Raw genomic sequence first — 9940 nt, forward strand, 5'->3', positions numbered from 1 at the left:
GTGCATGGACAAGGACCAATAATGTCACGGAAGCTCGGTATGACCAGAAGTGAGCAGTGAGTGGTGGCGGGGATTGAAACAGCGTTTGACGCAGCCGGCTACACATAGTTAGTTCCAAGGCCCACTCGGCATGGCCCCACAGCGGCGACTCTCCCTCCACGCCTTCGCATCCCGTCCCAATGTTCAGCTCGAGTACGGCTGCAGGGAATCTGCGAGTCTGACTATTGCCACATTGCCCTTCAAATATCAATACTCGGTCAAATGAATGACACCCGGACCCGAAGCTCCGTGAATGTCTTGCGGATCCTTATGGTGCTCGACGCCATAATTCCGCCCCTCACCGTTCTCCGATTCGCGGGGCCTCCTCTATCTCTCGCAAGAAGAGCCACACCGGCTGCAACCCCTCCACCTGCAGAAATGCCTGCAATCATCAACGGAGATGGGTCGACTTTCAATTTGCTGCGGTTCTCATATGTCTATTGCCGATGCTACGTAGCGGTCTTCCACCGTTGCGGGGTGCTAGCACGTGATATAATAAAGAGAGAAGGGTTTTCAGGGTTCGGATCGCGAAGATAGTAGAACATACTAACAGCTCTCAAGCCCTACGACGCCTTAACAGCGATTTGTCAGGTGCATTTCTTAGTGTACATCTTGACCTCTAGCGAGAGAACAATTCGTCTCAATCAGCTCAATGTTCAAAATCCGAGCTTCCCTTCTCACCTTGTAACAGGCGTTAGCTTGACAAGCAATTCCACTTTTTCCCAGAGAATGAAAATCTTGTTCCGGTCTATCCAGTTCTCGGCCCGCTTGTCGAGTTCAAGGTCGAAATTCCAAACGAGATGAGCCATGATAAGTCGCATTTCAGCCCACGCCAAACTACCGTCTATTTTAGTAATCGTCAACAGGGAGCAACTCCAACGAGGCTTACTTTTTCCCGAGACAATTGCGCGGGCCATAAGAGAAAGCCTGAGAAGCTTTCTTGTGGTCGCTGTCAAACTCAGGGTCCCCGAGCCAGCGCTCGGGTAAGTACAACTCCGGCTCGCGCCACATTCGTATCGAGTGATGCGCCGCCCATGCTCCGACGCCGACAACGGTCTATAACACGTACAGTCAGAGGGGCTTTCGTTGCAGTAGTTCCGCAGTACAAAAAAATCATACCTTCTCTGGAACGAACCGGCCGCACACTACGCTTCCACCGGATGGGGCAACCCTCGGGTGAGCTGACGGCGCTGGCGGAAATATGCGGAGTCCTTCTTCGATGCAAGCGTTTAGATACTTCAGCTTGGCAACCGCATTGATGTTGATGTCATCTGCAGAGTCAAACGCTGTTCTGATTTCGCGTTTCAACTCCTCGTACGTCTCGGGCCGCTTCAACATGAAGTAGGTCATGCCGGTCAAGACTGTAGCCGTCTGGTGGTTCCCGATTAGTCAAAATGCGGACTGTGTGCCTCGATAAAATCTCACCGTTTCGCTTCCAGCCAGAACGAGAATCAAAGCGCCTTCATTCAGCTCGTCCTTGGTCATGCCTTTCTCGCCGCTCTCTCTGAGCAAATAAGACATGAAGTCTTTTCGGTCCGTTTTCATCTCGACTCGGCTCTGTGCCCTATCTGCACTCCATTTGGCGTGATTCGCCCGGTTATCCTTCAACGACTGGGGAATCAAGACTGCCAACAGTTTCTCCACCACTGGGAAAATCCGCGTGAGGCGCATGTATTCAATCATCTTGATATACTCAAAAGTAATGGCGATCCATGGATGAAGTTTGCCTGACTCGGTGCAGCCAAAGGAGTGTCCGAAGGCAAGATCTCCAATGAGATCAAAAGTGGTAAAATTGTACCACATACAGATATCAACGACCCCCTTGGCTGGCCCGGTGACCTGGTCCTGCAAACCCTGGATGAAAGTGCGTACGTACTTATCGAGGAAGGACTCTTGTTCAGCGAGAGCCTTCTCCGAAAACGCATGCGATTGGAGTCTTCGTAATCTGCGGTGATCGTGGGGCTGGGCGATTATGCTATTTAGGAAGTCAGCCGTTCCTGTTTCCTTCAACTCGCAGAGGTTGGTATAACTAGGCAACTTACATGTTCGGAGCTCCAGAAGGAGTTGGCCCGTAGAACGAGTAGTCTTTCTCAAAGGTCTTGGTGTGCGTTCCCTTAAGGTGTCCGTAAATCTCTTCCCATGCCTGATCGCTATCGTAGTGAAGATAATTCGGAGACACCCGGACTACTCCACCATATTTGTCATGGATTTCTTTAATAGCGTATGGAAGCCTTCCACGGAGACTTTGAATTGCAGAAGGGACGAAGCATGCCGCCCAAGATTTGGGCCCAGGGTAGGATCGAAGCGGGTGAAGAAAGACATTGTAGAGGCAGTACGTGACGGTGTATACTATGACCTGAAGGTCATTCGAGTAGGACTGTCAGCTGCTTCCGCTTCAATCAAATATGAAGGTTTCCATGAGGATAGTTGCTTACCAATCCAACACACAATATGGCCAGGTTGGCCGCCTGACCCGAATGCATGTTGGTTCGGTCGTGCCAAAAGGGCAATGCAACGGTCTGAGAGAGCTAAGAGGAGGGCGCTGAACTAAGATCATATTTGTGCCATTCATGTTTAGTGGCTAGAAGATATATTCGGGGGAAAGGGTCCTCGGGAATGGTTGCGGGGCCCCACAGGGGGTATTAGGGCCCAGGGGAAAATAACGGACCAAGCGTATTTGGAGCTAGTTGAATTCCGGTGGCCAATCATGACGCTCCCAACTTCCGCTTAAAATAACCTTAAGGAAGCCCTCGCCCACTTCATCACATCGCACTCGTTGCATACTTCATCATGGCAGCCATCTCAACCCCACCTGAGGATTGATTGGAGCTTCCACCAGCCGCGTTGGGATCGATGTTGGAGGAAGCAGCCCAGCCCTACTGCATGTCGAGCGACGACAAGCTGAGTACAACAGAACTACACTTATTCGAAGCGCTTGAGTGCCCAGCAACACCTATTTGACACGATAGCCACAGAGTATGGGAAAGCAATATCATTCTCTACTATAGTAAACACTGTATAGAGCTCTTTTTTGGCATCCAACTACCTGCCACAGCAAGAAACCCGTGATGTCTCGGCACCTGCATGCCGAGGTATTGGTGGGCGGCTTCTTCGTGTTAGACATCACCAGTACTATTCTCAACTATTAGTCTGGACTCGTATCACTTGTTTGGTATACTGACTTGATGAAAATTGTCTTTAGCTCGGTGAAGTCCTCCAGGGCATATTTTCCGAGCTCTCTGCCCTGTCCGCTGCATTTGTAGCCACCAAAAGGCGCTTGAGGAAACAATTGACTGATCGCGTTGATGCCAACTGTGCCTGCTCTGAGCCGTTTGGCAACTCGCAGTGTGCGGCGAACACTCTCAGTGAATATGTAGGCTAGTTTTGAGGTTAGTGAAGTCAGAAGGTGCTTAATTGATGTGTTGCTTACCAGCTAAACCATAGCGGGAATCATTCGCCATAGCGACGGCTTCATCTTCAGTCTTGAAGGTACGTATGCACAGTACCGGTCCGAAGATTTCTTCTTTATATATGCTGGCATAAGGATCCGGATTCAGGAATAAGGTAGGTGGAATGAAGAACCCGCCTCCTTCGTATCTGTAGCCACCCGTTACCAAGGTGGCTTGTTTCTTCCCGCTTTCTATAAAACTGTGAACATTCTCATACTGAGCTTCATCGACGACAGGCCCGTAACTGCTCCCCTGATTCTGCGGATCGCTACCTAAAGACTTGGCAATACTCTCGAAGTTTACCTTGATTCCCTCAATCAGCACTTCGGCAACCGACTCGTGGACATAGACTCTACTGGATGCAGAGCAGTTCTGGCCAGCATTCATAGTCGCACCGCGGGTTAGCCATGTAATAGTGTTGGTCATGTGCGCGTCTTCAAATACCACAGCCGGGCTCTTACCGCCGAGCTCCAAGGTCACTCTTTTCATGTTGCTAGCGTTCGCAGCATGCTGAATCTTCTGGCCAATTGGTATGGATCCTGTGAAGGAGACCTTGTGGATTCCCATGTGAGACGATAAAAGAGCGCCAGTGGATCCGTCGCCAGTGACTATCTGAAACACCCCCGGCGGAAACCCAGCCTTCTCAAACAAGGTTCCGACAAATAGTGAGCTTAATGGCGATTTCTCCGGTGGTTTTAGAATGAATGTGTTTCCAGTTGCCAGTGCCGGCGCTGCTTTCAGCGCCAGCACGAACATCGGACCGTTCCACGGGGTAATACCAGCGCACACTCCAATGGGTTCATGACGCACAATCTTGTAGAAGCCGTCATCGTCGGTGAAGGACTCGCCTTCTAGCTTGTCGCACCAGCCAGCGTAGTACCGAAAAACGTTGGCAATCCAAGGGACCTCCAATTTGAGTTGTGCGACGATTCTACCAGAACAGATAGACTCGTAGTATGCAGCCTCCTCGGCATTTTGTTCCAGCAAATCCGCGAGCTTGCTCAGACACGCTCCTCTCTGAGCGCCAGACATGGCAGGCCAAGGTCCATGCTCGAATGATTTATTTGAAATTTTGACGGCCGCGTCAATGTCCTGCTCATTGCACACGGGGTGCTTGTCCGTGACCAAGGTAGCATCCTTGGGGTTGTAGACTGGCCTAGTCTTTTTCGATTTTGGTTCTACCCACTAAGAGACATGAGATATGGTTTCTATCAGTCGAGCGGATGGATCGCGAGAACCTACTTCGTTCGAGATAAGGATCTTTCCATCGAAATGTGCTAAGGACGAGAAAGTCATGTTGATGCGACAACTTGAAGATGTAACGTAGATTGAGTTCAAACGATTAGAGTTATCGTGACACCAGCTACAGCGGTCAATGGGAAGACAGCGGCATAACAGAAACCTATTTAGATTGCTGCATAGAATCGTGACTCAGGGTAGACTACAGAACAGATAAATTTCCGAATATTTCCGCCCTTCGAAATGTCGTAATTGGAAAGTTAGAGGTTCCGATGGTGAACCGCCAAAAGGGCGGAAGTTAGAACACGCCACATCCTCTAGATGTGATCTCCGTAAATACCGTGGCAGACATCAAGTATCTCAAAGTAAAGACTATCCACCCAATCCCATTATTGGCATCTTCTTCTGTCCCTCCCACTCATTTACCCAGCTGCATTGTTCCACTCTCGACACGCACTCGACGTTACTTTATCCTACAACTTCGCTAGACAGTATACGAAATCATGACGTCCAACCTAGCTAGGAAAGTCTTCACCATAACCGCCGGCGCGTCCGGGATGGGAAAGGCAACGTCACGATTACTCGCTCAACGCGGAGCCGCCGTTGTCTGCATCGGCGACTTCAACGATAAGAACTTCGTCTCCGTGAAGAAAGAGATAGCAGAGTCCAATCCAAATACAGAAGTTGTAACGACTAAACTAGATGTCTCAGAACCTTCTCAAGTCAAATCTTGGATCGATTCTGTGCTCGCCATGTTTGGCCGCCTCGACGGCTCCGCCAACATAGCTGGCGTTCCCCAGGCCTCCAACGCTCGACAAAAACCGACGATACTAGAAGAGACCGACGAGGCATGGAGACGTACCATGGCAGTCAACATTGACGGCATCATGTACTGCACACGGGAGCAAGTCAGAGGCATGGTCAGCCTTCCGGTAGAGCCTTCGGGCAGAGCCATTGTGAACGTAGCCAGCCTGGCTTCAATGATGCACACGCCCGATACGTACGCATACGGGGCATCGAAGAGAGCTTGCGCATCGTTTTCGAGTTCCGTAGCGAAGGATGTGCTAGGGTTTGGGATTCGTGTCAACACCGTATCGCCCGGTATGCCTTCATCCGTTCCCAACTCGCATGTCCTACGGCTACTGCTAAATGATTCGCAAAGGTGCCACTCTAACGCCAATGATGGCGCAGTTCTTCCCAGACGGTACTTCGGAGGAAGCAATAAAGGGCCTAGGAATGTAAGCGTTTCATTGTCTGCACTTGATTGCTCTCAATACTAACGTCGTCCGAGGTATATGATTGAACCTGAAGACATCGCAAGAGCTATCGTGTATCTGCTAAGTGAGGAGTCAGACAAGATATCTGGCGTAAATCTAGCCGTTGGGGCTGGGCATTCTCTTGCATAAGCTTATATCACGGTAGAAGCGTAATATTGATATATTAGAGATGTTCCTATTGGTGACTGCCTCGGTTGGAGGTACCAATCCGCGTGGCGACTTTGAATGAATTTGCGTGCGATAGCAGCCACAAAGCTGATGACGACTTCCAGTATGGTTATAAGGCTCTGAAGCTCGGATAAGGCTCTTTCATAAACATTAGGAGTGATAAGAGTTTGAAAGTGGTGCTGTGGCGAAGGAATTCTGTTACGCCATGAAAGAAGGCTCTCCGCAAATCAGAGCGCAAAAGCGGCGATGCGAACGTAATTTTTAGGTGGCAGATGTTCTAAGTGTTTAGGGGTAGCTACAGTACACGATGTATATAGAATTATAGGAAATCTTCATGTGTGCATCGAGTCTAAGTTGTTTGAAGTTAAAGTACCCCTTATATTTTCCGGCACGGTGGGTTTTCCGCGACCCAGGGAGGGACGTTACTTAAAAGGAGTTGTAATTAGAATACCACTCCAAATATCTGGCCGGGCATCATCATCATCATCATCATCAAAAATCCTATTGGCTATGCAAGGCCGTAGGCAGCCTCACTACTAGCTAATCCATACTATGTACAAAACAATCTTGTTGCGGGATCCTCGATTTATTCCACAGCCCACTGTCGTGTTGACCTCACCTCTGCACGCTCTTCAGCTTACTGGCCGCTGAAAGTCGTGTGTTGCGCGTTAGTGGCCCGATTGACGACCCAGTCTCTCCGTTTTCAGCGCGTATTTGATCACCGTCCTGACCATTTTCACGTTCGGTTTCCACTTCTCTATCGGTCCGTCAGGGTTTGACCCGTTGAGGTTTACCTGAGACGATTGTCCCCCTAGCATATACGACAGGTCACCGTACCGTTCCTTCCCTTCTCTAACCATGTCTTCACGAAGATGTTGGTATTGTTGGCAATGTAGTAGAAAGTGCCGAGTGTCTTCTTTCCCTTAACCGCAGCTGCAGAGATCACTCTCCTCGGCTCCAATTCTTGCTAGGAAGCTCCGGAGTTTACAGTGGCCTGTTCGGAGTTGGGCTAGTATTTAGGCCTCAGTCCTTGTCAATTTGTTGTAGAGAGACCTGCCATGCATTCCTGGCAACGCCGAGTCGATGTTCTTAAGGTGCCTGCCCGTGGTCCATTTGTGGATTGATCTTGCAGCCGGTTGAGCCCTTTCAGACCTCCCTGCCACAGCTGATCTGAAACTGCCTGCTAGCCACGGGAGCGAGCATTCTTCGCTCTCGGGTTTTGTGGTTGCAGCTGCATGATTGTGTGCTGCCTCGTTTCTAGGTACTTCCTGGTGGCTCGGGATCCATGCCAGCCTGATCGGTGTCCCTCGCTCTTGACCTCTGCATAGCACCTTCGCGATGTGCCGGATTATGGCCTGCCCACTCTGGTGCGCTGGGTTCGCGATGGACTGGAGTGCCGACATGCTATCTGAGTATACCGTGGCGCTCTGCGGCCCTGGACACGTGTTGAGCACAATCTCGGCCCAGTCCACCGCCTCCATGATGGCTCCAAGCTCCGCAATGTAGACGTTGACTCTATCCTCTGTACCTATTCTACGTCGCTCGTGAGCAAGCTCTATGTTGTCCTCTGGGGGGCATCCGCAGAGAGACTTTATCTTGGGATGCCCCCACTAATCTCAAATTGGACTAGCTCAATAGTAACAGCCAATTGGTTGCCACAAGGGATCAGTCCAGGTAGCGGGATCCTGTTCCTACATGATTAGAGAACAGAAAGCGGGAGTTAAACGATGCCCAGAAAAAAAAAATTAACTAACTTGGGGTGTGCGGTATTGCATCCCGTATGGGATTGTTGAGTGTACGGCCGTTATAGATGAGAAAATATAAAAAATGGGGAGGAGTGGGATTGTCAAGTGTGCGGATATCCAGAAATAGAAGCGCGAACCAGTCCGTGCGGGAGCCAATCCCCTGCGGAAACCAATCCCCTGCGGCTCAAAATCCCCTGCGGCTGAAAATCCCCTACATTTTGACGTTGGTAGGGGCCAGATTTGGAACCGTAATCTGAAAACTAGAATATAATACAAGTCTATTCTTTGCGCAATCCGCTGCCTGTATCTAGTATACAGAATTTACTTCTAGTCCTTATATTATATTGCAGAGGTTGTATATATATAGCTAACGCCTGCTAATAATCTAGTATTTACAGCTATATCTTTAAAAAAGTTAATATAAATACTTATGGGCGCTGCTAATACCACACCCCCTAATTCCTACACGTACACCCCCTTTTCACTGCGCGTACACCCCCTCCCCCCTGTCGTTTCACTACCTTCTAATTAGCTCAGAGCACTACGCCGGAGCTCCGGGCATTCACCTATACATCACGTGATGCTATACGCGGGGCTATACGAATCGGCGTGCAGCCTTTCCGATTCGTGCAGCCTCGCCGATTTGTATAGCCTCACGTACGAGCTCACGTACGGCTATACAAATCGGCGTGTAGCCTCGCCGATTCGTGTAGCCTCACCGATTCGTGTGGCCTCACCGATTCGTGTAGCCTCACCGATTTGTGTAGCCTCGCCGATTTGTGTAGCCTTACGTACGAGTTCACGTAGTATAAGTATAAGTCTAAGTCTAAGTATAGAATAGAAATTCTATTCTAGAAGTGCCTACGTGTCTACAAGCATGCTAAACCTGTCAAAACCTCACCTTATTACGGCTCCTTTGCATTAAGCCTAGCCCCCTCGCATCACCGCCTCCGCCTGCTCAATATCTCGGTCAATTTCCGCCTCAATATCTTCATTATACGTCGCAAGCTGACGTAGAAGCTCCTCTCAGCTAAGCCTCTGTGCCTAAGGATGAGGCTGAGGCTGAGGCTGAGGCGTAGGCTGAGGCGTAGGCTGAGTACTATCTTGCCTCTGAGCTCGTGCCTTTTTCCGTGGTACCTTATCCTTTGCACCAGGCGGCCAGCCGCGCTTTTTAGCTGCAGGTGCAGCCGTAAGTGCAGCCGTAGGTGTAGCCGTAGGTGTTGCTGTATGCGCTGCTGTATGCGCTGCTATATTGTAGACGGAGAAGAAAAAGATGTAATTAATTTTAATTAAGGCCGCATTTGGAGAAAGCATTTGGAATTAGTAAGCAAGTTAAGCGAGCGAATCGGAGGCTACGGAGCACCCCTCCGAGCCAATCAGAAGGTGGTGAAACGACAGGGGGGGGGGAAAAGGTGTATATATAGGAATTAGGGGGTGTAGTATTAGCAGCGCCTATACTTATATAGTTAAAGTTAAAGTATACTATAAATAAAAATATTTAAAAGCGATTAAAAACCTTTAATAATAAATTTTAAAAGTTATAGGAAAATTATAGTATAGATATATAGTTTATAGTATAATAATATAACAGCTAATTCTATACTTATACTACTATAGATAAGCTATTTTTAGGTCTAAAAACCCTTATATATCTCCCTTTTTCTATTATTTTACAGGTAATTAACTTCTATATAAAAGGAATAGTGCTATCCCCTACTAGTAAAGAAAACGGCGGTATATTTTAACTAAACTACTAATAGGCTAATAAAAGTTATCGCCTGGCGCAGGCTAAGAAGAATAAAGTATATAATAGCGGGATATACTTTCCCTATATTAAACTCTAAGCCTTAACTTACTAACTTTTCGCCGGTTAAGTATATAAATATAGCAAATACTTATAGAAATAAGTAGGGCTAGATCTAGTTATATCTAATATAAAAATTTCTGCTAGTAAGTATTATAATAATAAAAAAGCGTACTAATTCCACCGCGTTTTCCTTTAGTTTTATATACTTATCTACTT

The 9940-nt window shown here is 48.5% G+C and overlaps 4 protein-coding genes across 4 annotated transcripts; 1 reads left to right on the plus strand and 3 right to left on the minus strand.

Annotated features, from left to right (window-relative positions):
• Positions 1–716: 716 nt before the first annotated feature.
• Positions 717–2395, minus strand: BDZ99DRAFT_400416 (cytochrome P450; the record flags this gene model as incomplete). The annotated part of the gene is made up of 5 exons (XM_033716173.1): positions 717–876; positions 929–1095; positions 1159–1410; positions 1465–2014; positions 2082–2395. Coding segments are annotated over 5 exons (1443 nt in total), but the record flags the coding sequence as incomplete, so codon positions are not given.
• Positions 2396–3184: 789 nt separating this feature from the next.
• On the minus strand, positions 3185–4784 carry BDZ99DRAFT_491825 (putative aldehyde dehydrogenase; the record flags this gene model as incomplete). Its single annotated transcript, XM_033723125.1, has 3 exons — positions 3185–3417; positions 3470–4673; positions 4731–4784. 3 exons carry the CDS (start codon positions 4782–4784, stop codon positions 3185–3187), a joined length of 1491 nt encoding a protein of 496 aa, XP_033570051.1.
• Positions 4785–5230: 446 nt separating this feature from the next.
• On the plus strand, positions 5231–6133 carry BDZ99DRAFT_453855 (NAD(P)-binding protein; the record flags this gene model as incomplete). Its single annotated transcript, XM_033718351.1, has 3 exons — positions 5231–5828; positions 5890–5965; positions 6019–6133. The coding sequence occupies 3 exons, from the start codon at positions 5231–5233 to the stop codon at positions 6131–6133; spliced, it is 789 nt and encodes a 262-aa protein (XP_033570052.1).
• A 588-nt stretch (positions 6134–6721) lies between these two features.
• Positions 6722–7221, minus strand: BDZ99DRAFT_468440 (uncharacterized protein). The gene has a single exon (XM_033721238.1). The coding sequence runs from the start codon at positions 7030–7032 to the stop codon at positions 6841–6843; it is 192 nt and encodes a 63-aa protein (XP_033570053.1). The 5' UTR covers positions 7033–7221; the 3' UTR covers positions 6722–6840.
• Positions 7222–9940: the final 2719 nt, after the last annotated feature.

Source organism: Mytilinidion resinicola (genome assembly GCF_010093595.1).
Source record: "Mytilinidion resinicola strain CBS 304.34 unplaced genomic scaffold BDZ99scaffold_28, whole genome shotgun sequence".
Lineage (NCBI taxonomy): Eukaryota > Fungi > Ascomycota > Dothideomycetes > Mytilinidiales > Mytilinidiaceae > Mytilinidion > Mytilinidion resinicola.

Excerpts from the sequence above, each read along its gene's own strand:
- BDZ99DRAFT_468440 (XM_033721238.1), bottom strand. The coding sequence starts at position 7,032 with ATGGTTAGAGAAGGGAAGGAACGGTACGGTGACCTGTCGTATATGCTA.